Genomic DNA, 26,394 nt, shown 5'->3' with positions numbered 1-26,394 from the left:
TTTCTACACCTTTCCCTATCATACTGTTTGGATACAGTTCTAAGAAGAGGCAAGACTACATATAACAGGGAGTTACATGTTTTGGTTTTTTTTTAAAGAAAACATTCATCTCCAAACCTGTCTTTTAATCCAGTACTTCAAACAACATGGCAAGTTCAGGGACCCAAAAGCTGAAACTGTCATTTTCTTTGTAAGTCCAAATTGAACATGTTCAACTTACTGCCAGCCATGGTTCATTCAATACTCCAGAAACCCAGCTATGCAAAATCAGGTCATTATTTATAAGGGCAGTTTGTGCTGTTTGTGCAGTCCCTCTGTATTTTCTTTAACAGCAAAGCTGGAGAGGGTTTCAGGCACAAGCAGATAGATGCCGGCACTGCAGTCTGCTCCTCTTCCTGCCCAGCTGTGCCATGGTTTGTGGGTTTAGCCCAAACCAGATCCTTGAGATGTTCAGGGCAAACACAAACAAACACTCCACAACCCTTGTTGTTTCTAAACAAAAAAAGCACCTCCCAACAAAACCCCAGTCATTTTAGTAATCCAATTTGCTGCAGGGTCCCACAAGCTATTACAAAACATGGATGGAAAGACCTACGGGAGACAGGAAAAAGCCCTCTCTGCAAGAGCTGGATACCAGCAGGCAGCAGAGGAAACTTTTTAAGCTGCCTTTGTATCCAAAGAAATGACATAAAATTGTACCCTAAAACTGTAACAGATGCTGCCATGTTGAAACTATGTTAGTAAAAAGCTTTTCTTGGTCTGTCCAACCCCTCCATCCCCCTTGCTACTTTTAACCTTGGTCCATTGCTGATAACTGTGAATGGAGACTCCAATAGCAAATTATTCACTGCTGTTTTAACTGCCCCTGAAAATACCTCTCCATTAACTACAGGTGGAGCCTGGAGTCCTAACTTCTGTCCTCATAGTTTGACCTCAGCTAGATGCATAAGTGAGCAGCTGAGATATTCCTCCCCCAGCCTTCCCAAGCCAGAGACCTCTTCCAGAGCAGATTAGTCTCAGCATGGAAAACACCCAGGTATTTTAGGGCTCCCATTTTGTGCAGCTGATGGCAATGATGCCAAGCAGGTGTGGCTCTTATCAAAGGCCCCCAGAGTAGGCAGCACAAAACTACAAGCTCTATCACCGAGCTAGAATCTTTAAAATTATCTTACTGGAAGACCCAAGACATGTTTTTCCTGTTGGGGGTGGGAGGGGAGAGAGGCTCCATGTTTATAATAAAAACCAGATTGCCTCTAGACAGCTGTCTCTAGCAGCTTCTTAAAGAGGAACAGTATACTAAAGGCGAGGAAGAGGGAGGAAGAAACAGGCTTGTCTCCTTTCTGTATCTTTATGGCATATAATAAATATTCAGAAGACTATTTTTAAAATTATTTGTTTTCTAGACTGAAAGCCAGGGGCACAGAAATTGCTACTTCAGTTTTCACCTGCTGTAACAGAAGAACATGAGGTATTGGTACAGCAATAAGGGAAAATTCTTTCAGAAGAAAGAAGTAACATGGGTACAGTTTCCTTTGTAGATATTTTTTTTCTGCCACAATTAAACACAGGTTAGAATTTACACTATTTTGAAAGACAATCTCAACAGTTTAATCTTCTGATATGTGGAATAATAGAAATAGTTGCCTTCATGAAACTGAAGGCAAGTCAGATGCAACCTGAGTATCTTCCAGGGCTTCTATCAACTCTTCTACACACAGGTATCCACAGACCAACACTACAAGCGTAAGACAGCAGTACACAGAAACCACTACAGAATTCAAACATACCAACTTCACTTTGATGCAATTAACTCATCTCATCATAAAATCTCTACTGGTCCAAAATACACAACAGGAAGCCTGTGTACCTCAAAAGACACACATATGTGAAGAAAGCCAGCTATTCATCAAAATGTAGTCCCACCTAGTGTGTGCATTTGCCTTTACACCATAGAAACCAATTCTGTGTAGTTATTTTGGCAATAATATTTTACCACATGCAATTCAGGTACCCTTGAGATGAAGGACAGATAGAAGACTCCTAACTCCTGAGTTTAAGTCTGATACAACTTACATTAATGAGGAAACACATATCCTGCAACTTTTGCAAGGAGGAAGTAACTTTACAAATTATGTCTCTCTGCTCACTTAAGCCTATTTAATTCTCCTCCACCCCTGATCCTACTGCACTGATGCCTGTGGCAAGAACACCAGTTCAGAGATGGTCCCTGGTACCATTTTCCTCAGTTGCCTCTAATACTGCTCACACACACTACACTCCTGTGCCAATGACACCTTCACTGCACAAATGCTTCCAACGTTTGCTCCTACCACAGGAAGGGGGAGCTGAAAGCTCTTGTCCTGAAAGCTCTCACTAAAGCCCATAATGTCTCACTGACTTGCAAGGCTCATGTTTTAATTGGCCAGACTGTGGTGCTTCAGCTGGCCATGCTGTGAGTTTCCTTACTTGCTTGGCTTTCCAATCTGCAAGCTTTCAAAACTGTCTACATGGTACAGTCTTAACAAGCAGGGATAGGGTCAGAGATTTAAAAGATGACATGCATAAAAAATCCTTAAAGTAGAGGATTAAGGAATTAACTGGCATGAGAAGGTTTGCTCTATTAACAGTGACTTTTGCAACATCATGGTTAAGGCTCTTTGTTTTTGTTCTGTTCTTTTGGTAATTTTTGTCTTCAGAATGGCGAGGTTTGCATTCGTGTATATCAGAAGACCTCTTTAATCATAGTCTCTAAAATCAGAGGCAAATGGAAGCAAAACTCAGTGCTAGGGTATGTGATGTTTTGCTAAGCTTTCACAGAATTGCATTTGAATACAATTCTGTTGAAATTAGAAAACAGATTTCAACCAAGCTGTAGTGGCTTAGTCTCCAGAAACAAACAGGAAAGACTTTGACAGTGTCATAAAAACTTGCTTTCTAGCTGGTCAGGAACAGAGTATCAAAACCTCATTTTGAAATTTTTCATGTAAATACACTAAAAAAAGTGAAACTGCAATGCAGACCTGAGAAAAACACTAAAATTCTAAAGTTTTCTTCCAACTGGAAATGAAACAACGTTTCAAAACCTTACATCTTATTTATGAAACAGTTTGTTTCTACAGAGTTTTTCTCATGACCTTAGATTTCTCAGTCTGGTGGTGAGTTTACTAAATCCACCAAAATACACCATTTTTATCCAGAGAAGAATGGTGCACCAGCAGTCAACTCCCTGTCCACACCCTATCCCACAGGAAGAATTAGAACAATAGTTGTCCCACTGCTCTCCTTCATTCTAGCCCAAACCGCCTACTGCTAACACCTCAGAACTGAAACAATAAGGGGTTTTTTAATCACTTGTAAATGTGGTTAAGTTCAAACTTCATTAAGCATCTCTAATTTCACAGTAGGTTCTGCAACTTGAGTGTCTCCAATAAAACAAACACATACATTCACCTCCTGAATACCTATTTTTTCCCTTTGTCAGTGTCAGTTTAAAATATGAAACGCTGAAAACCAGCTTCATAACTGACCACACTGCACTTATTTTGCGAAAATCCTTAACATTTTTTCTTATTTCTCTAAACCCTTATCTATGCTGATTGTCTAGTTGAAAGTGTTCTGCTGTTCTTTGATTTGTAAAACCTATGCTTTGCTACTACCCTCACTTACCCCTCCCACAGGCTGCGATTTCCTTCCTTCCTTCCTTCCTTCCTTCCTTCCTTCCTTCCTTCCTTCCTTCCTTCCTTCCTTCCTTCCTTCCTTCCTTCCTTCCTTCCTTCCTTCCTTCCTTCCTTCCTTCCTTCCTTCCTTCCTTCCTTCCTTCCTTCCTTCCTTCCTTCCTTCCTTCCTTCCTTCCTTCCTTCCTTCCTTCCTTCCTTCCTTCCTTCCTTCCTTCCTTCCTTCCTTCCTTCCTTCCTTCCTTCCTTCCTTCCTTCCTTCCTTCCTTCCTTCCTTCCTTCCTTCCTTCCTTCCTTCCTTCCTTCCTCCCTCTCCTCCCTCTCCTCCCTCTCCTCCCTCTCCTCCCTTCCTCAGGTCTGCTCTCCTGCACCTCTCCCAGCAGGTGTCAGTACACCTCTGTACCCCTGTACCTGCCACCTGCATGGGGCCGTGGCTTCTCTTTGGGTTTGCTCTTCTGACATTTTCCTTGATGTCAGAGAGCCTGACAGAGAGGGGGGCTTCTGCCTTTCACCCCAGCAAGATCAGTGTCAGGGCAGAATTAAGTTGGAGGAGGGGACACACAGGCAGGACAGGATGCCATCCAGAGGGACGTGGGCAGGCTTGAGAGGTGGCCTGTGCAAACCTCATGAAGTTTGAGAGGTGCCAGCAAGTGGGTCAGGGCAAGCCCAAGCACAAATACAGGCTGGGTGCAGAATGGACTGAGAGCAGCCCTGTGGAGAAAGACTTGGGGTGCTGGTGGAAGAGAGCCAGCCATGTGCACTCACAGCCCAGAATGTCAGTTCCAACCTGGGCTGTATCCAAAGCACTGTGGCCATCAGGGCAAGGGAGGGGATTCTGCCCCTGTGCTCTGGTGAGACTTCACCTGTTCTGCCGCATCCAGCCCTGGGGTCCCCAATTGTAAAAGCACATGGACCTGTTGGACTGATCCCAAAGGAGGGCACAAAGATCCCCAGGGGGCTGCAGCAGCTCTCCTCTGCTGACAAGCTGAGAGAGTTGGGCTTGTTCAGCCTGGAGAAAGTTCCAGTGAGACCTTGTAAGAGTCTTCCAGTTCCTAAAGGGAACCTACAGAAAAGCTGGAGAGGGACTTCTTGCAGTGGCAGGGAGTGATAGGACAAGGGGGAATGGCCTTAAACTGACAGAGGATAGGTCTAGATTGGATATTAGGAAGAAAAATCTTTCATGTGAGGGTGGTAAGGCCCAGAGAAGTTGCCCCATCTTTGGAAGTGTTCAAGGCCAGATCTGATGAGGCTTTGAGTAACCTGGTCTAATGGAAGGCCATGGGAGGGTGGGGGGGTGGGCATTGGAACTAGATGATCTTTAAGGTCCCTTTCAATACAAGCCATGATCTGTCTGAGGCCTATACTAGTTTTCTATGGAGGTCTATACTAATTTTCTATTGAAATTTTATGCCTATCTGAAATAATACAAATATTTCAATCTGCAGAATTTTCTTTTACTCATTCTGTCCCTCTTGCCTGTGCTGAAAGCTACTATTCATGAGCAAAACAGGGAAGAGGGAAATATGGGTCACACAGGAAACAATTTCTAAAGCAAATCAGGACAAATCTCTGTACCACCATCACCACACACATTCTCACAGAGACTAAGTTCTATGCAAGTTCTCCAGGCTCTGTTTAAGGCTTCTGAGCAGTCAGGAGCTATGGGAAGGGTTGGAGCATTTGTTTCAATTTGAACTACTCCAGCAGCAATTTCAAGAGCACTGGACAAGCTAGGTTTGAAAACATGCCTCAGAAAGGGAGGTACCACATCCTCGTTGCCTCTCCTTTCTCAGATGCTGGCCAGAAACCCATGGTCAGCCACGACCACAGTCATCAGATGCTTCTTTTCCACAGTATTCTGGCTGTGGACTGGCCCACTTCATGGTCTGCTTTCACAGCCTCACTCCATTTTATTTTTAAGTAATAGGGAAAACATAATCCAGTCATAAATTACTGCCCAAAAATCACTTCTGTGCTGAAATTTGGCTCAAATTTCCATGTAGGAAGTTCAAAATGTTACCATAATTCATTGTTCAAAGTTAAATGGTCTTAATCTGATCCTTTTAAGTACTTCTGATTACAAATCAGTATTAGTCAAGTTTTCTTGGTTTTGAAAGCTTTGCTAATGTAGATGCTAATTGTCATGGAATTTTGCAAGCCACAGATATACTTCTCATGGGTTTTCAGATGTCTATTAAGCTTCTCTATCACTCTCTTTAGTCCTTGAAGATATGCCAAAACACAATGTTAAATTATGTAGTTTCCCAATTGCATCCTGCCATATGTTGAATGATGTGCCTTTTAGAATTCTGTACAGAGCAAGTCATAGGAAGTTAAGTATTTCCATGCTGCAGAATGAGGAATTTTTGTTTGTACCCTTCTATTTCCTTACCGATTTCAAAATACCCATGAGATGCCAAAAATCACCTTTTTTTTTTTTCTTTTTTTCTTCCAAAAGTCAGACTGAATAGGAAATTAGAAATCTCCACTTCCAAGACAGAATTGCTCCTAATTACAAATCCCCTAGAAGGTTGTGCTTAATGGCAAAAACCACCACTCACCTTTCAGAAAGGTGCTCAACAGGTGATCTCTACATTGTCCTTAATCTTAACTTTCCTCATTTCCCCTTCCCTCCCTGGCTTCGCCTCAATTTATTTTAGCATTATCAGGTCTAATTCCACTCTTGGTTGATTTCAAAAGAAGAGAATAAATAAGAGTTATTTCTTCAATAAATCAAAGTTATTTCAAACAGTGTGTTGGGCCATGTCAACTGCGAACAAAATCCTGGGGATTCACGCAGTTCCACAACTCTTGAAGGACATGCTTTGGAGTAACCCAGGATAATGTAGCAAAGGCTAGTGCAGAGGGTCACAATATTCCTAGAGCATTCTGAAGTGTTTTACAGAGTGGCCATTCAGTAGGTTGGAGATCATAGAACTCAGTTAAATCCTAAGGAGTGAAGCCCTACGATGCCTGCTGCTGCGTACAACCCTTGGAAAAGGAGCAACTTAATGCTACCACCTTGACTTTACCACTCTTACCATGTTCAAGTCAAAAAGCAGGACTAGAGGTCCACCTTAAAAATCAGTTACTCGCTGAATGTTCATGGACAAAAAAAACCTAACAAAAACCCCACACCCAAAACTTTCACAGTATCTTAAATCATGTCTGTTTGCATGTCTCTTCCGTTACTTTCCTCTGAACATCCTACCACACAACCCTCCCACCATTTCATCCTTCTCACTTACATCACTGTAATTACAGCCCTGGCTGATCTCCTTTGTGCTGATCTTGAGATTCTTTCTTTGGTCTTGCCACCTACTCATTTCTGATTCTTCTCAGATAACAGAATGCTTGTCTCCTTCCCAGACCTCCCACCCTCCTTCTCCCTCTTCCTTACACCATCCATGCAAGTAGGAAAGCTATTCCCAAACTTATTATCTCCATCCAGTAAAGACTACAACAGCTCTGCTGTGGGCCTGGTAAGATATTATGCTTGTGGGCAAAACATTCTTTGGATTAGGCTTGCAGAGAGCAAGAGTTTTAACCTTCAGAAGTTTACTTTGAAGTCTGGCTGGTTCAGGTTCCCTAAATCGTTCAGTGCATCTGCTTCCAGCAAGAGCACATCTGTACATCTCCAGTGCAGATCATTCACTCAGCATGAAGCACTTAGTGAGGCTGCCTTCACGTGCATATATGGAGTCAACAGCACACTTCCCCTTCCCTGAAGAACATACACTGTTCTCAGACTGTGTTACAAAAGCCTGAAGACAGACAGGTATTGCCAACAGTTTCCACACTGTAAGAAGCCTAAGAGGACACAGGAAGGCAGGAGTGTAAAGGTCAAAGGGAGAGAAAACCCCCACACTTAGAACTTTCAACCTCTAATACCAAAAATGCAGAGAGATTCCAACAAAAGTAGTTCAGCATAGGCAAGACTGTAAGGCATCCAAGAAACCAAATATTGCCTGGTTTTCAGCTGTCACTTAAACCTTAGTTGTATTCCAATCTCCATCAAGTGCTCTGCATCAATTCAGATAAAATCATGGGTATTTTGCTTACTGGTACTGTGTTAAGACCAAAGTGAAAAATATTCACAAGTCATGGACCTGGGCAACTAACCTGAAATACCAATTATAAAACTCAAGGCTAAAGCACTTTATTTTTCAGTAGGTATAATGCTCTAAGTAATGATATTTTACAGCTACCTTTGCTGTAGAGGCTACAGAACCCCAGCACTGCAATCCTCATCTCAAATCAGTATAACTCACACATACTGCAAAAGGCAAAGTTGCCTGCTTGCCTGAAAAACTCTGCTTATTAGGAAGAAAAAAAGAGCACACATTTTATCTTTTCACTTCAGCTTTTAAAAAAAACAACAAACAAACCACCAAAGTCTTGTCTTAACCAAGTTTAGACTAACCAGCATAATGGCATAACTTCAGAAGAGGCTTGAAGCATGCTGACTGACACACTGCACACAGGAAACTGAAGTTGGCTTTCTCGGGCTGAAAAGTCCAAGCAGAGCAGAGGGCCAGCAGGAGCCTGCCTTGCTGACTGCTCTTGAGTGCCACAGGGAACCTGTGGCCAAACAAGGCAGAGGAAGAGAGGACAGAGGCCATTTCTGATACAGTGTGTAGGTGATTTTGAAAAGTTGTATTTTTTTTTTTTTTTTTTTATCATTCCTGTAATACTTGGTGATCTCCCAAGTGCAATCTGGGAGATTAATTAGACAGTTTAGAAGCAGCTATTATTTCAAAATAATGCCATTCCTACTGGAAAACACATCACACTGAGAGAAAGAGGACTGCCTTCCGACACAGACACTGAGAATTAGAATCTCACTGTGGTACTGTGCGCACTCACAAGCTGACTAGATGGTGTTATTGCACATGTGTAATCACTAATCATTCCACCCTCAGTGCAGGTAATATGATATAAAGAAAACACATGCTGGAAGTACAACAACCACAAAAAACCCCAACCTGCACCACACATGAAATACCACTGTACAGCTGTGGGAGAAATTCTTTAAACAACTGAAACACAGTCCCATTTTCTTAGCAGGTGTTTTGTTAGTATACAGGTGAATAAATTGTTTTTAAAAGGTGTACCCAGCCAGCCAGAATCTTGTTGTTGTCAGCACATAAAATGTACTCCATAGCCAGAGTCTACCTTGCTCTTATGAGCTGTGACAGTCTAGGAGGGCTTGCACTGCTTAATAAATCCATCCCTGGTTCACAGGCAGACTTGCAGTGAGTCAGTGAGGTGTGGTCAATTTGAAAATATTATGGTTAAGCAGTGAAATGGTGAACACCTAATAGATAGCCGGTATAAAAACCATCAGTAATCAAAGTAACATTAGCTTTGGGATATGATAGTTCTGCAATTTTTGCTAAATTCATATTATTGCATAAAATTTATAAGAAGGCTTATTTTACAATTCAGTTTTATCAGCAGGAAAGCTTTAGAGAAGTTCTTACCATGCTTCAGATGTAGGCAGCTGTCATTCTGGGGCCTGTACCTGCAGAAGATTGTTTTCCTTTAACAAATTTCTGTTACAGAGTTTTTGCACATTCCAAGTAAGTTTGTTTGCTACAGTGTTACATGGAATTTTTTTGTGTGTGTGTTTTTTGGTTTTGTTGTTTGGGTTTTTTTATGGTTCTTATACCAGCCATTTTTTGTTGGGGAAAACAGGGTGTTTCTTCCTACATATTTTAAAGGCAAAGAGGAGACCTCACTGATGATTTTAGCCAACCTACTAGGCAGCCGTTAGTGTACAGAGAAATATAAAATACAGTGAGAAAAAAATACAGTTACTACAAAAGGTCTGTGTAAAGTTTCCGGTGTCCAAAAATACCACACAGTATTTGAGACATAGTTAAGTCTAAAGATGATACAACACTGATTGAGGAGAAAAGCAAAGGTAAAACACGACAATGATTGCAGCAATGCGTAAGTTCAGCCAAAGATGATGATGCCGTCAGGACTGCTGCTCAGAAAGGTGTAAGGGGATGGAGGCACCGGTTGTGTGCATGTTCACAAGCTTACATTCCAAGAGAAATATCTTAAAACATCCATCAGAAGCAAGTGTTAGACAAAAGCTCATAAAAATTAAATAGCGCAAGCCCTGGTTTCTAAAATACACCTGAGGTGAACGGCAAGTAAGAGGTGGTCATGGCCTACCTGATGCTGATTCCTGCAACTTTTCTCTCTTCCTCTTCTTTTTCTTCCCCTGAAAAATAGGAAATTTTATCATACCATTATATGCATAGAACTTTTTTTTTGTCACTTACCTCACAGCAAAAGTCATCTAGACACTGAAAATATTAGGAAAAAACCCAATTATTTTCAGGGTAGCTTTTCCATCCCGCTTTTAACTAGTTCAATGGTAACAAAGTTTGCTCTGAGCATCTATGGAGAAATTTGCACATCAGCAATACATATATTTATATCCACATGGAACTACAATTTCAGGCAGTTTTTCAACTAACACTGGCAGCCGCAAGCACCTAAAAGACTTCTCATGCTCAATAATCTGCTGACAACGTATGTTGATATCATAATTGATGGCTCTCACAAGAACTCTTCACACATTCAGATACTTACACTGTCATACATAGTAGGAGCAGACAGGGTGTTGAAAGTACCTAGGACAACCACGACTTGTCTCCAGGGTGCAAACCAGCCAACTAAAACTGTTCTGATAATGCTCGTACCCGAACAAAAGCCAAGTCTGGTGTGGCTGTGCCTGGAGAGCGCGCTCTGCAATACCCAAACAGCAGAGACTCTATAGCACAGCACCCTTAACATGGCTGAAGTGCAGAACATAAATGAATGCCTGGCAGCTGTCTTTCCCAGAGACCACACAGGCCACAGAGTGCCAACCTACACACTCAGCCTTCTCCTGCACCCCCATCTATGGAAATGGCCACACCAGAAACAAAAGGTCAGCTTAGACCCACAATTTTAAACCTCAATCATCTTGCATCACCCTAACCACCACTGATACTCCTCCATACGTCTTGTCTTTATTGCCCTGTATAGTCAGTGAAAGCTTTTTGTGTGTGTTTTAAGAAAAAAATCATATCCATTTATATTTTAAAAAAGCCTCCAGACAAGCTGGATAAGCAACAACAGATGAGCTCTGAGAAAGGCTGGTGCAGTTGCTGAGCAGGGCTGCAGGCTGCTTGCCAATCCTCTGGCCCCCCACTCTCATGGCTGGCAGCTGCATGTCCCAGCCCAGAGCATGCCACACACACAGTGGTTCAGAGCGGAAAGGCTGAGGTGCTGGGACACATCTTTCCATGAGCTAGCTCTGCAAGGTGCTGGGATGGGCAGCAAGTGATGTGAGAAACCACCTCAAATCCCTACAGTGCTCACAGATTGATAGACAGCAAGGGAGGACTCCAAATACAGGCTGTGGTGAAGCTCCAGCGCATGAACTTAAGTAGCCTCCACTCTGCTCTGACAGTCTGGGCCTGCTTGACTCTCAAGCTCCTATCTTTATTTATCCCAAGGTTGGCAACAGGGTTGGCCAACGCCTTGTGAGCAAGATTCTGAAGTCAGGACCAAGACTCAAAGTTAGAAAACACGTTTCAAGGGCTCTGGAGAACTCACAGCAATATACTTTATCACTTCAGCACCAAGGCAGCATGTTTTTAGAGAGGAAAGTACATTAGTGAAGATGTTAACATGGAAAAGTCATGTGAGGAAAATTTGTTCTATTTTCTATGTCTGAAAGCTGATCTGAGATCTACCTATGAGATAAACACAAGTGAAGGAATAGAAGACTGGGCTGAAAACTAGTTGTCAGCATTCCCAGGCAAGATAGCTTCTGACAACTGCAGCACACACAGACACCTTCACGTTGTGAAAACATTGTGCTTCTCATGTCTATCACACAATTTTGCATGACTGCTTTGGGTATCAGTAATAAATAAAAACATATGAAAAAGGTAGTTTTAACAGTTGAATAACAATGTTTAACATTTTCTTTGAGTTCCTAAAAACCTGAATAACCAGGCAAACCAAAATAGAAGAACTAAAACCAAACAGTATGTAATTTTTACTTGTACTGTTTTGTGAAAAAAAGAACCACCCCTAAGTCACTCCTAACCCTCAAAATACTGGAGTAGTACTTGTGCTAAATTAATACAATTTCACTTTTTGGAAAAAACCAAGATAATGTGTATCTGAAAAGGTTTCAGTGATAAACTACACTCTCCTATGATCACCATCTGACCGCCACTGCAGAACGTGTGCATTCCTGGAGAGGCAGAGGGGAGGGCTGCAAGAGGAAGTTAGCAGAGTTCTTCATTGTAACATACAGGACTGGAGTATGTCAGAGCTATACTTCCACACAGGATGTAGGCTAGAAGCACATCAAAGAGATAACTCATACGTGCCACCTCACACACTCCAAATGTCTGTCAAGGCATTTAAGAAACCGCAGGTCTGCTGCTTGTGCTGTGTGGCATAGGCTGGGGCAGCACACAGGGTTCTCAAAGCCAACATGACCAAACGTCACAGGACCATCTTGATGTCCTTACTGGACATCTTTTGTCCAGTAAGAATGAGCTGACAAGACTCCAAAGTGGCGTGATTTTCCACCAAGTAAATTTGAGACAAGCAAAACCCCCTCGCTTCCAGGGAATCTTTCCCTAAGACCCTGTTTGTTCCCAGCTATACTTCAAGACAGCTCTGTTGACATGATCTGGCTACTGGAAATAAACCCCATCTGTGTAGTGTTGGGATAGTTTATTTGCTGTATAAAACAGACAGAAAGAAGCTGCTAGGGCTTTCAGTTGTGTCTGTGCTTACAAAACTGGGCATGCATGTCAGCAAGACATGGGTATTTCCTTCAGAGATAATCACATAGTTTCTGTGTCAATGTATTCAGCGCCAGTTTCTACAGTTTCTGTTAACACTGTATTTAGGGATCTCAATCCTTAATTTCTGAAGACATCACTGAAGTAGAGAAAAACTAGTGTCCACCTAATGCAGAAGGAAAATTGAGCCAGATATGGCATGTACATTTCCTATCCCCATAGATGGTGTCACATCTAATGGAGGGACAGAATGGAACTCAGATCTTGGGTTAGGATCAGTCTCTCAGGACTGCAGCTTCTGAGCTTGATATCATCACATTTAGCTACACTGACAGCTTGTTGTAGGCACCAGAGTGTAACCATGCAGTGCAGGCTATTTAATAGTTAACTGTAAAACAAGAGCAACTGTTGGGAAAACTCCTTAACATATACATTTATCTATGTATAACAGCAGGCTTTACCATGAGGGTTACTTATACAAGATTTGCACAGATGGACCATTCTGATTTCAGCTAAAGTTCAGACTGCATTGTGACCCCATGGCTTACAGTTCTCTTGAAAACAAGACATCCTTTTTTCTCAGGTCTAAGAAAGATTTCTGGATAAAAAGTGATCAAATAGAAAATGATGGAAAATTCACAGCTGTACAGTACAACATGAGCTTTCAGACAGTATTGGCCATTGTCTTAAGAAAAAAAATTTTCATGTTATTTTTTTTGCCTCAAAATCTGTCAATTTCATAAGAAGCATCTCAACAACAACAACAAAATCCCAAGCTTTCTGGGTGCTTCAAGTGAAAACAAATATAAGGCTTATGTTATACGTATGTTCACCATCCCTTCATCCAGAATTTTCCACAAGTTTTAGAGAAAAAGAAGAAACAATAATAACTTTAGAAGTTACAAAAAGAAAATTAATTTTTAAAAAGAGTCTTCAAGTGAGTGACTTACATAGTTGTCTCTTGCAGACCAGCCTGGATAAAGCTGCATGTGTAGCTGCCTTTCTTTACGAGCTAGTTCATAATATTTTGCTTGTTCTTCACGGGAGAGAGCATGCCACTGCAAACAAAATAAACACACCTTTAGACTAGGAACTAACTTATACCTAGGCAACAGATGACTTGAGCAAGTGTTTTAGTGACTTTGATTCAGTCCTTCCCCACTGCAAAAGTGGAATTCATTAGCAATTACAAGCACCTGTGTTTATTAACCGACTTTCAGGCATTTGTCAGCTCTGCAAATGCCAAGTGCCTTGAGCAAGACAAAAATTATTTATGGAAACAGGGCTCACCAAATAATCTGCTCACAGAATCATGCTCTCCCAGCACTACTTGAAAAAAACCAACAAACAAACAAAAGCAAACCCCAACAAAAAACAGCCTTTATCTCCTGACAGAACTGAGGGGGTTTGTGCTGCAAAAAGGGCAGCAATCTCCCCTTGGCAGAAGGGCCTGCTGTCTTGGTTTCAAGCAGCAACTAGACACAAGTTTTCAATGCTGACACAGAAGGCTTTCTGTGCACCAGAACCCCTATTCCAAAATCAGCTTCTAAGTATTCAACTTTAAGGTACCTGCTTTCTGACTGAAAAAGGAAATGGCAACTGCAAATAAAGAAATCACAGAACTACAGTCTTACAAGTTACATGAGCTGACCTTTGTAGCCAAGCAGGAATAAATTTCCCAGTTTCATGTACTTAAAAAGAAAAACATCCCCCTCCCCCCTGCAAAAAAAAAAAAAAAAAAGCAAACAAAAAACTACATTAGTATCTAGTAATTTTGTTCTTGCTTAAACACCTATCACAAACCTAAACTAGAAAGAGTAAAGGCCTTTTATTTACGATTATGTTCCAATGCTGCAGCATTAGATGCATCTTCTTGTTTTACAACATCCATAGTGGAGTAAGGGAAGAAGTTATTAAAAAAATCCAAAAACCAGACAAACAATCATTAAGAAATCATTAAGACAGTCATACAAGACTAACATACAGAACTAAGATTTCAGATCAGATCACATTTGTATGATTTAATATGTTGTTTGGTTACGCATCAGAGGATGTGAGCTAAAGCTCTTGTCTGCCTTGACTTGGTGAGTTGGACGTGTTACTGAGAGCACAGCAATTCAGCCTGTCTGCAACTCTCAAACTTCACATGCACATTCAAAAACTGGAAGGTAGTGAACACACTGCTGTGGCATCAGGGAACCCAGCAACGTGCAAAGTTTCAGCCCCTGAGAACAGAGACAGTTCCTCCTCTGGTACAGCACAGGATATAAATAGTGACCAGGAGGACTGAACTCAAAACACCTGACAATAATTAATGTCCAAACAATTGCATTGGATAACTCATGCTTCATTTGCACCATAGGAAAAGTGGAATTTGAGATATTTTCATGGAGAACAGTAACTTGAAAAGAGGAGTCCAAGCTGCAGAAAAAGCATGCAAAGGAGCCCTGAGGCTGCTTCCTTACCAAAACAGAGATAAGCTACTGCCCTTGTTCAGGCCAAGAAAACAAGGTTGACACACTAACTAGGATCAATCATCTAGGATTGCCATCATCTGTAAGGGTAGTTCACAGAATACTGTGAGCTGAAAGGGACTCTCAAGGATCATCAAGCCCAACTCTTGAGCAAATGGCCCATACATGATCCCAGAGACTTGCACGAAAACGTGGAAGAGGCAAGTACCAAGACAGTCCTTTAAGGGGAGGTAACAAGATCTACAGAAGGCAGCAGACTGCATGAGCTGGGACAAGTGCTGGTAGAATTCTGCTCTGTTTGGAGGGGGAAGTCTTCCAACTGTACATTGGAAGCACTTAAAGGAGCACTTTAAGGTCGTGTACTGATTTCCCACTTAAAAGTACAGGGTTTTCAGAGCATCACAGTGCCTCTCAATACTGGTCAGTGATCAAAATGAGGTGGGAATTAGAGTAATCCCTGCTCAAACTCAGATTGATACAAAAGTCACCTCTTTTCTCATTACTGGGAGTCAATTACAAAATGGGCATTTACCCCTGCTGTCTTTCCTTGGAAGAATAACACTGGCAGAGAACACAAAGGCTGTACTGTGAATTGGCCTGCATAGGTTTTTTTCTGAGCGTGGAAAGTACAAAACATGACTACAGTGCCACAGAGGCATACAGCTCTCAGCAAGGCTCTGGTACATGTACTGGGATCATCAGCACTCAGCTGATGATCTCAGAAACATTCAAAACTTGGCTGGGAAGGTTCCTGAGCAGCCTGATGTAACTGGACCTGCTTTGTGCTGATGTGGGACTACATGACCTCTGTGGGTCCCTCCCAACCTACATGACTACAACTGGACCACATTATATTCACTTTTATGGAGTTTCATCTCCAGTGGCATCCAGTGTTCATCTTTGAATGATCCCTTCCTCCCCTGATGGACACCAGCCTAAGGGAGGACCCAGAAAGTGATTAGAATGTTCCTTCTATGTGTGACTGAGGGTATTTCATGTCTTAGATGCTGACACCGTAACATGAGTGGAACAGACACAAATTTGATGATGTTGTTAATGTTAAAAAAAGAAAATCAAGATACTGCTTTTATTTTTATTGCATGTCTTATCTTCTATAACTAATTTGATAGTTGCACATCAGTTATCACCTCAAGCAGAAAGTCAGCCTTCACACCCAGCTAAAGGAAAACACAAATTAGCAGCACACGTGAGCGCTCACAAACCCTCCTGTACATACCCTTCTGCCAAGGATCTGGTTGATAGCTGCGCTTTCTTTCAGAGTACACTCTGCTACAACGTTTGCTCTCATTTCTTTCATGTACAACATGAAAGCATTCAGAGGTTTCTTAATATGAGGTCTTTTTGGCTCTTGTTCTTTTCTCTGTTCGTGCTGAGGCTTCCTAAAACGTGGTTGGGAAAGGGAAAGGAAAGGAAAAAAAGCATTAATTTGCCTTCAACCTAAAAAGATCCAATGGGAAATTAATAACTTGTGGTTACAATAGCACTTAAATAGTAAGAATGAGGGTTTCAGTGGTTATGTCCCATCCACTTTCATATCTTTTAGTTTAATACTCAGGGAGGATGTCAGGTTGACATTCTCTAGCAAGTAACATTTAATCTGTGAATCTGCTCCAAGCTTGTCTCAATTCTCTTTTTGAAAGGCTATCCATGATGCCCTAAAAGACCACTGCCACAGGCAGGAGAACAGCTTCTCATCCCCTTCTTTCCTAGGTCTTTTGCCTTTGAGTACTAAGCGGTGAGACAGCTTTTTGCTAGCGAATTTTGCAGGTAAGAACTTTTCCAGCAGAAGTTCACGAGTTCACACTCAAGCAGCAGACACAACTGGACAGGTCCATGATTACAACTGAATCAAGATGGCTGTTGCCAACAGCTTAAAAGTGCTGGACTGGAATGAAAAATGTCTTCTCATTACCCTTACCAAAGCGTAGCCCACAGTCCCTGTTTTAGTCATAGAAGAGTTAAAATTCAAAGAGGTCATGAAAGGCACTTTTTTGAAGCATCCTTGACTCTTCTTCAGATCAAGTTAGTTCTCAAACATTTATTCATTAAGGGCTAGAGCAGAAAGGCAGACTCACACATGCATTAGCTCACTGTCGTTGTGCAGATGTTCTTGTTTTACTTGAGGTGTTACAATAGCTGGGTGAGGGATTCCAGTTGTGTGAGGGCCTGGAGGACCAGGAATCATGTGATGTGAAAACCTAAAAGAGAAAACAAAGCAAGGTCTGTAACCCCACTGAAGACAGGCATCAAACATATGACAGTAGCAGAACACTCCAAGAATACAAATGCCATGGAGCTTGCAATGAAGGCAACTCTTAGAGAGGACACGAAAAATATTTGGCTAAGATTTGTGCATTGTAGCCCAATTATTCAAGAAAAACAAACTAACAAATCAATCAGCATTTTGGTTGTAGAGAAGTTGTTTTATTACCTTTCAGGCAAATACTTTTGGCAATGCACACGAGAAATAGTTAATGTTTGTACTGTTGCATTGCCTAGAAATAAAAATACACACTTCTTAACCAAAAAATGTATTTCCACACCAAGATATAAACATCCTTGAAATATCCACCACCAGCCAATGCAAAGGAGAAAACTGCCATGCAGAAACAAATAAAATGAAAGAAGAGTCTTTTCAAGAAGTCCCCGATGGCTCTCTTTATTTTTCAAGGTACTTAAAAGATTTTAGCATCATTTCATCTGAATGAACCCACTATTCTTACCTCAAATGCTTAAAATAAACTTTGAAAATCCTACATCCTGTATGAAGGATGGGAGCAGGGAGAGATTTTTGTCCTAATTAAAGCTTTCTTTCATTTGTACAAGGAAAATGGAAAATAAAAATACCACTAACTGAACCCACCCTACTAACCCAGGTCACTCTCAAGGACAGCTGAGACAGATCTTGAAGGTGCTGAGCACTGCAAACTCTGGCACAGCAGAAAACCTGCATGCTGTATTTTAAACTGGTGGAAAGAACTGTTAACATCAAAAGCAAGCTCATGCTCCAAAGTTTTGCTGAACGAGTGATAGCTAAGGAGTGGCATCCAGCCTCTCCTTTCACCATTCCCTAGTCCCTTTGTTGCCCTTTTCCTTCATGTGATCAAAATAAAGGAAACACAAAGCCCTGTAACCAAATCAAGTGATTTTATCACAGAGAAAGAATGGGTTTTCTTCCCAGTTACCCTGACAGGCACATGCTTATCATTCCGCTGTAAAGAAGTGAGGGGACAGTGATAACCCAAAAGAGCCCACACACAAAGAGGTAAGAGGACCTACCACTTATCAAGTGCCTGCCCTAAATCCCTGTGCAAGAGGATGGCTCTTCTACAGATCACAGAAAAAAATCCCCAAGAATTGTATATTGCAACCTCTTGTACACCAAGCACAGGATGCAGAAGCTGTCTTTAGAATGCGAAAGCAGAGCATAGGAGGTCTGGAGTGGGTCACGGCCAAGTCTCGATTAGCATTGCTCGCTTGCACTTAGACATAAAGACACAGTGCCTGAGTCACACACCAGTACAAATACTGTGCTGGCATCCCCTGCCATTAGTGGCTTTGGGCTATGAAATACCTACTTGTGGGCAAGTTTCCACACAGAGCATTACCTACGTGATTCAAGACTAATTACCAACAAATTTGAAATTGGACCTAGAGAACGCAGACTATAGTGACAATCCACCTGTTTGCATACTGGCATGAGCAAAACCCAAGGATGCTATGCACAACACTAGGTGTTGCATCTAGAAATGAACTGACTCATTTCAGATGAAACAGCTCAATCAATTTTTGACAAATCACTGGTGCTACTCATTGCAACACTTCAGAGACTGACAAGAAAATGCTGAATGAGACCAGTGTGGGATCCAGGCAAACTGCATATACACGCAAAAGTTAAATAAAAAATATATGCGTAAGGGTTTAGCTGACTGAAAAGCAAGCAAAGGCAGACCAAGATGCAAGCAGAAGAGCAACTTGCCCTCTAATGCCAGCAGTTACTCCCCAGTCAGTCATTCACCTCCTACACCTACCTGGACATGGAAGGGTCGACTGAGAGTGAGGATGGATAGGGTTGCCTGAATCCACTCGAGATGGGATATACAGGCTGACCTTGCCTGAGGTCACAGAAGAAAGGAACCCATCAATCATATGATATGGTATTCAATGGTTACTCTAGAGTTACAAGCTCTTGATGGGAACTCAGTACTAGTCACAAATAAATAGTAAGAGCTAACACTTCCAAGAGTTCTCCTAATGAAACTAATGAATACTTAAATGCTTTGAACTTTCTCCCTTGCTATTGAAAGATTCCCAATCTAAGTTTCCACTGGGAAGGAAAGCAAAACAACCAGCCTTCCTCCCCCAGGGCACACACACACACATCCACACTCCTCTAACTCCATCCCTCTCTCACCTAGTTTTAAAAGCACTGGAATCAGATTTGTTAAACAAGCTCTTAGGAAAAAAGCATCTTGTTCCAAATAGTTCTACTGTAGATCAGAGTGAGAACACCAGATGGTGAATTATTAAGCAAAAAAGCCTTTTGAACAGTTTTACTAAGTCTTAGAAAACTTAGGACTCTCTGCATTAGCATATGCTATAGTGAGGTACAAATGGACAGCTTTTCTAAGTAGAAATTGATTCCATAAAAAAACCCCAACCCAACCATGTAAATGCCCACAGCGACACAAGTCTATCTTACTACTTAAAGATCAAACTTTGCAGTCCAGTAAGAGAAGCTTGTGTGAAGTTTTTTCCTCCTTTGCACTCTCACATATACAGAATATTTTGCCACCAGTCCATCATTTGAGGTCTTTAATTTTTATCATCATCACTACATTTTGATTATTTTCAGTCCACAATGGCTCAGTCATGACTACAATGAACACCCTGAAGTAGCATGTGATGGTAATGTGAGCAAATGCCAGTTCAGCCCAAACACCTCTACCAGCCAGAGGGACACCACACACATCAATCCTATTCAAGCAGCTGCTTATCAACTGGTCAATCAGCTCTCAGATGAGAAAAAATGGAACCTGGCCTTTGTAAGGTTCAGGACACAGGTTTCACTCTTGGAGCATATTACTAGAAATGAGCAGTGCTCAAAGGGAAGGGGAAATGAAATAAAAGAGTTGAAGGAAGTCTCAACAGTGCTACCTCACAGCAGGGAGCCATAGCTTAAGGGACAGCTGAGTATGTCCTGCTGTTGGTGAGTGCTGCTGAACACATCCCTGAGTCTTGTAAGGTTGGATCTTGTCTCTCCTCTTCTTTCTCTTTTCCCTCTTCCCTCCCCCCAGCTTCTGCATTGAGAAACCATTCAGAAGAAATGACCGAACACATCTGGAAAATGCATGCTAGCAACTGCCTGGTGGTGGAAGTGAGGAGTCAGCTAAGCAGCAAAACAGGGAAGAGGGGGGGAAAATGATTAAAAAATTAGATAGTCAGATAATTCCATTTGATATCTACTTATTATTTGTTCCAAAAAGGCATGTGGCCTTTCCTGAAAGAGATGCCAGCAATACATTTCACCATCTTCTGCTCTCTACTTTCTCTGCCTGTTGTCATCTGGATCATGTTTCCCTCCCATGGAGACATTAAAAAACAAAAAAATATGCATCCCTCATTGCGTGGGCACAGACTAGTCACAATACAGATTCTAAAGCACTGAAATTGTAGCTGAGTTGCCTCATTCCCTGCTCCAAGAGAACTGAAGGCAAGAACATGTCTGCCCCAAGCAGACATGAAGCACCCTGCCAAATCTATTCCTCCAAAAGGAAAATGACACCCTGAGTGGCAGCAAGAGATCATGAGAGTGCTAGTATTAGCAAGAGCAGCAAGATATCCCAGTGGCAGAGGCTTCTCCACATAGAAACTGTAAAAAGCAGCAGACTACAATAGTTTGTTCTCCATTTGGAGTTTCAAGATTCCCCCCTTTCAAAGCTCTTCCCTTCTCCTTAGTAATTGCAATTTTGTGTATTAAAATTTACATTTAATTACTTGAGAACAGTTTTCTCCTACCATTCCAAAAGCTAAGAGCCACAAATCTGAGCCATAAGAAACATACAGACTTCAAAGTGAAATCTACACACTTCAATTTCTGTACGTGTTCAAAGAACAGATTCATTTAATTTCAAAGATCGACATTTCTTCACCTTTTCAATTAAAATAAAGTAGCAATTTCTTACCAGAATGACATTATTATTGTTTTGTATTGCTGCCATTGATTCAACAATAGTGAATGGTGTGAAAATGCACCTGTCTGAAAAGAAGCTAAAAAAATCTTACCAGCCAAGAGGTGGTGTTATCTGTCCAACCCCCCCTGGAGACAAGGGATAGAAGGTAGGGAGATCAGGAGCTGGAGGATGCCTGGACATGCCTGTTGAAAAGCACAGAAGAATGAGTGAGTTTCCCCTCAAAATACTCCATGTATGACCTACAGTTCCCAGCTGATACTACAATGGCACTAGTGCTGTGGATAAGGAACAACCACCTTCTTGGTTAGTGTTAAAAGCAAAAGGCTCCATGGGCCACCTTTAAAACAATTTGCACACCATACTGCAATTCAAAGTGAGATAGTGTAAAAAAAACCAACAACACAGAAGGAGAAAATAAATGTATGGGTAAGGACCTGTGCAAGTTTAGATCTCCTGTGAAGTGCATTAGATGCTACTGTCCTCTCAATGGTCTCACCAAACCTGACAGGATCCTGAGGACCTCTTCTCTAACACGTCATGAAACAAGGGGAAAATAAAGCGTTGTCAAAGAGGCAGCACAGCAGAGCTATTAGATTAGGTAAATTGCTACTTTTACATTTTCATGGATTCCCTTATGGATTCACAGATTTTGGAAACTTGCTACCACAGAGGATCAGTGGTTAATTAAGAATCATTTTCAGGCCTGTAATGGTCACACTTGATATGATTCATTTGGCTTCCAATTGTCACTCCAGTTCCAACTAAGCTCTTCATCAAGTTCACTCCTGTAGGCTCCAAGGTCAATCTGTTTTGCAATGGTAGTATTTCATGGAAAAATAAGAGTCCCATCAGTAATGATCCATCAGCTCACATTCCCCAGAACACAAAGTCCTACAACTGCAAGAATCACCTCAAGATTAAAGCTAATCCTCATCCCAAAAGGGTCTGTGGTCTCCATTCTTCACCTAAACCTTGTGCCCCAGGAGACATGGAATTACAGTTGCAGAGGCCACAAAGACATTGGTTTATTTAAATGTGTTTGGGGAAGAGGGGGTGAAGCAGAAGGAATTGTTAAGTCTACTTCACATGTTAAATCAGCTGCTTTAAAAGGGTATTAAATATTTATGTGGTGACACTCCAAAGGTCCAAGAGTGAGCGTGTGCTACCTTGAGACTTAGTTTATAGACTGATGCTACTGATTTATTCCCCTCTCCAGTTTGTATTTAAATCTTCTGAATTTAATTAAAAGATTTGAAGAAAATCTGTCAGGACCGCGTACAGGAAAGCATGGAAAAAAATACCAGTGGTGTCAATGTCTCAAAAAAACCTGAATTTTCAGACTTGGAACCACAACCTAAGTGAGGATCGAATTTCCAGCCAGTTGTCTTTTCAAAGGCGTAAAACAGCTGGTAGCTGACAGGAAAGGAAACACTTTACATATCCCAGGGCTTTTACATGAGGGGGAACACTCTTTCGGAATGGTTAAAAAAAAGAAAACCAAACAAGGTGTAAAAGAAGTGCAGCATCTCATCTCTTACATCTCTGACGATGGCTGATGCTCCTGGAACTGATGACATGACTTCTGCTCAAGGAGCTGGGCCACTCCTTCCCCAGAATCTGCAGTTCTGACCCAAGGAGACAGCACTGCTCTCTCTTAACTAATGCACAGTTGCTCTTGCTAATCCTAAACTTCTGGCCCCTTATGGAGGGCTACCAGCACTTAGCACCCTCAGGAGCACACAGAGCCACCACATGGCCGGTTCCCTCCAAAGCAAGTTCTCTTGAGAGGGTTAAGAAGAAAAATAAAAAATTAAAAGAAAAAGAATTAAATTTAAAAAAATAAAGAAGTGACTGCCTTTAGGAAGGCAGTGCTGTGTGTCCATCCCAAAGTGCCTTGGGTGCAAGAGGCAGCGCTGAGGGCAAGCTTCTGCGAACCCCCTTGTTGGAGGATTTTGGTGGGAGGAGGGCACCAGGGCTAGGGGCGCCAGGGCAGTGCCTCGTTCCAGACCCACAGTGGGAGGCGAGGACAGAAACAATGGTTGGAGGCGTTTGGCAGAGGACCTGAGGAAAAAAAAATCCTCTCTTTGCAGCAACTGCATGGGCTACTTCACTGAGGCTGCTCCCACACGCCGGTGGCGCCGAAACAGGGAGTATGGACAGAAAGACCACACACATCAAGGAGACCATCACAGACAAAACCAATAGTCTCCAGCCTGCATTCTCCACATCATCCATCCCCATCTTGGCCAGACACTGAGCAAAGGGATCAAGAGCCTGTTCAGGAACACCAGAGGGCAATGAGTTTTGTGCCTCCTGGCAGAGCCCCTCAGCAGGCTTGCACTCAGGGATGGGGACGTGACTGGTGGGATGCCGGACAGGGGAGAGGGTAGAGAGGAAGCAGAAGAGAGGATGTGCAGCAGAAACAAAAAACCAACAAACCAGATATTGTTCAGTTGGGGTCTGCTATACAGGAATGCAAAAATAAACTGGGGTAAAGGCAAAAAAATGGGGCACAGAGGGGCAAACTCAGCACACAGTAAGCAAAAACCCCTTGAGCTCAGAAACTGCAGCAGCAGGTTGTGGCCCAGCTGTCACAGCACAGCCAGCTTCAGCAAGAGGTGGAAATCCCGTTCTCTTAACACATGGCACCCCTGGGATTTCAAGGAATGAGTGTGAATATCCTTCTCCTGGGCACTGATGCAAAGGAGGAAGACAAATGAGGACAGGAGGTCTCCGTTTGCTTCTTCCAAGTCTAAAAAAGACATTATATATATATATCTTTACAGGCCAGGCTTTCCAGTCAGAGTGCTTTTTGTATTCTCCCTCCCTAGAAAAAAACAAAACCTAACCAACAAACAGCAAAAACCACACAGAGCCACCAGGCCATAGCATTTTCTGGATGTAGCTCATGTTATTATCTCCATAGTGCAGCCAAAACAAAACCTAGGCATTCAGGGGAAGACAGAACAAAAAAAGTCTCTCTCCCTGAACAATGATGACTAAAAGCCTCTTCAGATAAATGGGATAACTGTGCATATGGATGTGTGCCCAGGTAAAGCAGAGCTTCAGGATTTTGTCTACTGGGTGTCACAGCACATGGTGTGACATGTGAGCACAGAGAGAGGCAGGGACAGGCACCCTCCAGGACTAGTCATGGCACTGACAGACTTGCTGCCCATGCAGAGATATCCAGACTACCATGATTTCCTTTGTAAAGCCTCTGCTCTCTCTCCTTCCCTCCTCACCACCAGCTCTCTTGTGCAGGCTTCTTCTGCTCAGGTTCTTACCCAAACTCCAGCTCAGACCTGCAACAGCCATGGACAGTCCTCCCCTTGCACCTCCCCACCATCCATCACATTCCTCCCCAGCTCTTGCAACCCATTGCAAGCAAGCACACCCTTCCCAGGAATCCCTTGTGTTCTCCTGAGTACTGGGCAGAGGCTCTTGGCACAGGCTGAGCTTGACATCTTGGAGAATGTCTGCTCTTTCCTGGGGGCCTGCAGGCTAACCCTGAGCAGAGCTGGTCTGACATTCCCAGATGTGGATCTAGGAGGCTTTTGTGTTTGCCTTAAGGGATCCTAGAGGTGCAGAGAAAACTGACTGCCATGACTTTGACATCTGAAAAGATGCTTTCTGCAGAAGGCAGCCAGCACAAGAAGATTAAAAAACATCATATTTGTAAAACTTTTACTTGCACAGGCTCAAAACTATTTTTATGGGCAGTGCTTTGATTATGCCAACTGACATACAAAAGAATATGGACAGCCAGAATACAAGGACATAAAATAAAGTGAAAGAAAAGGTTTCAATAACACCACTATTGAAGCACTCTTCCCCTGTTTTCAGGGAGATGAGGGATGGCTGCCCTTTCTGTATTTGCATGCTGCAAGCCTTGGGCACCACAGGAGATGGTGAAGACTGGCTGCTCTATTTGAAAGACTTTGATGAGAAAAGCAAACCAAAATTATTATTAGAAAGAGCATAAAAATTTAAGCAGCCAAGTTAAGTATCAGCATCACGGCAGAATTACCATCTCTGAAAACGGGCATGTGCACCTGGAAGCCTCCCTCTAAAAATATTACAAATTGGTAATATGGGCTCTGTCAGCAGCACAGAGGGCATCAGGACCACCCTGCATCCTCCCTGAGCTGGGCAAGGATGGGCTCACCTTGTTTGGAGCTGACGTCAGAGGGGACATGAGACGGGTGTGACCCCGGGGAAAAGTGCTCATCGCTGTAGGTGATAAGAGGGGTGAGGGGGTGAACCGCATGAGAAGGCTGTACCACGGGCACCTTGTTGGACTGCAAGAGAAGAACAAAAATTAAGTTTTGTTAGCGAGGTGAGGCTTCTGCTTTGAAAAAAAAACCAAAAAACCCCAACATTTCCAAAATGCTATTTTTAAATAGTTGCATTACTGAAGCGGGGGAAACAGATGGACAGACATGACACTGGGGCTAGTGGATGGAAACCAGGTTTGCTGCCAGAATTGGTATCCTCAAACCACTGGCACCCGAAGAGGGATGCAGATATTGAGGAAATGCAGGGAAATGGGTGGGTGCCGGGAGCAGGAAGAAAGGCATTTGGGAGACATTGAGACAGGGCTGCGGAAATGGCAAATGGAGCTGCAGGGCAGGAGGAGCAACGTGCTGGGCAGGCAGGCACTGTGCACCAAGGGCTTCGACCTGAGGACAGCAGTCAGCAGCAGTGCTGGAGAAACCCTTTGGAGAGCAGCATTTGGGAACAGCATTTAAAAAAAGAAGGTTTAAAGTACAGGTTTGCCGTATCTCCAGCCTTAAAGGCAACACAAGCTTCATCAATTTCCCTCTTCCTCCCCACTGCTCTTCCTGCACGGCTGTGGCACGGCACAGCTGGGACAAACCCCTGCCATCACCAGAGGAACAGCAAGTTTGCCCCTTGCAGTTTTACAAACTCTGGTTGAAAACTCTTGGTCTGTCTACCAGGTAACTAAAGGATCACCCTTAGAAGCCTGATTTCGTATATAAGCAGCTGGCAGTGGCCTCTCAAAGAGAGTCAGAGGGGAGACCTGCTGAGTGCATGAGGACAGCTGGGTGGTCCTCTGACCCTATCAAGGAAAACTCAGAGTGTTGCAAACACCCACAAGGGTCCTGAAATGGGTGCCATAAGGTGATGTCCTGCAGGACAAGAGGCACACTTCCCACCAGCACTTCCCAGAGTGCAG

The 26,394-nt window shown here is 42.6% G+C and overlaps 1 protein-coding gene across 5 annotated transcripts in view; it reads right to left on the bottom strand.

Annotated features, from left to right (window-relative positions):
• LEF1 (lymphoid enhancer binding factor 1) overlaps window positions 1-26,394 on the bottom strand; it is a 71,508-nt gene that overhangs the window by 4,540 nt on the left and 40,574 nt on the right. For 2 of the 5 annotated variants that reach the window (XM_088056212.1, XM_014259077.2), the window contains exons 5-11: window positions 25,363-25,495; window positions 21,286-21,376; window positions 19,032-19,115; window positions 17,076-17,198; window positions 16,217-16,379; window positions 13,456-13,563; window positions 9,861-9,909 (exon numbers count right to left, since the gene is read on the bottom strand). In XM_088056212.1, the coding sequence (XP_087912338.1) occupies window positions 9,861-9,909; window positions 13,456-13,563; window positions 16,217-16,379; window positions 17,076-17,198; window positions 19,032-19,115; window positions 21,286-21,376; window positions 25,363-25,495 (751 nt within the window). Of the gene's footprint in view, window positions 1-9,157; window positions 9,199-9,860; window positions 9,910-13,455; window positions 13,564-16,216; window positions 16,380-17,075; window positions 17,199-19,031; window positions 19,116-21,285; window positions 21,377-25,362; window positions 25,496-26,394 lie in introns of all 5 variants that reach the window. The other 3 variants (XM_005517506.3, XM_005517508.3, XM_005517507.3) reach the window with 3 other exon arrangements.

The sequence above is a fragment of the Pseudopodoces humilis genome, chromosome 6, assembly GCF_049639895.1.
Source record: "Pseudopodoces humilis isolate 2021_Gansu_Grassland_sample_001 chromosome 6, ASM4963989v1, whole genome shotgun sequence".
Lineage (NCBI taxonomy): Eukaryota > Metazoa > Chordata > Aves > Passeriformes > Paridae > Pseudopodoces > Pseudopodoces humilis.
The sequence above is the reverse complement of the archived record's forward strand: the minus strand, read 5'-3'. Positions and strand labels throughout refer to the sequence as shown.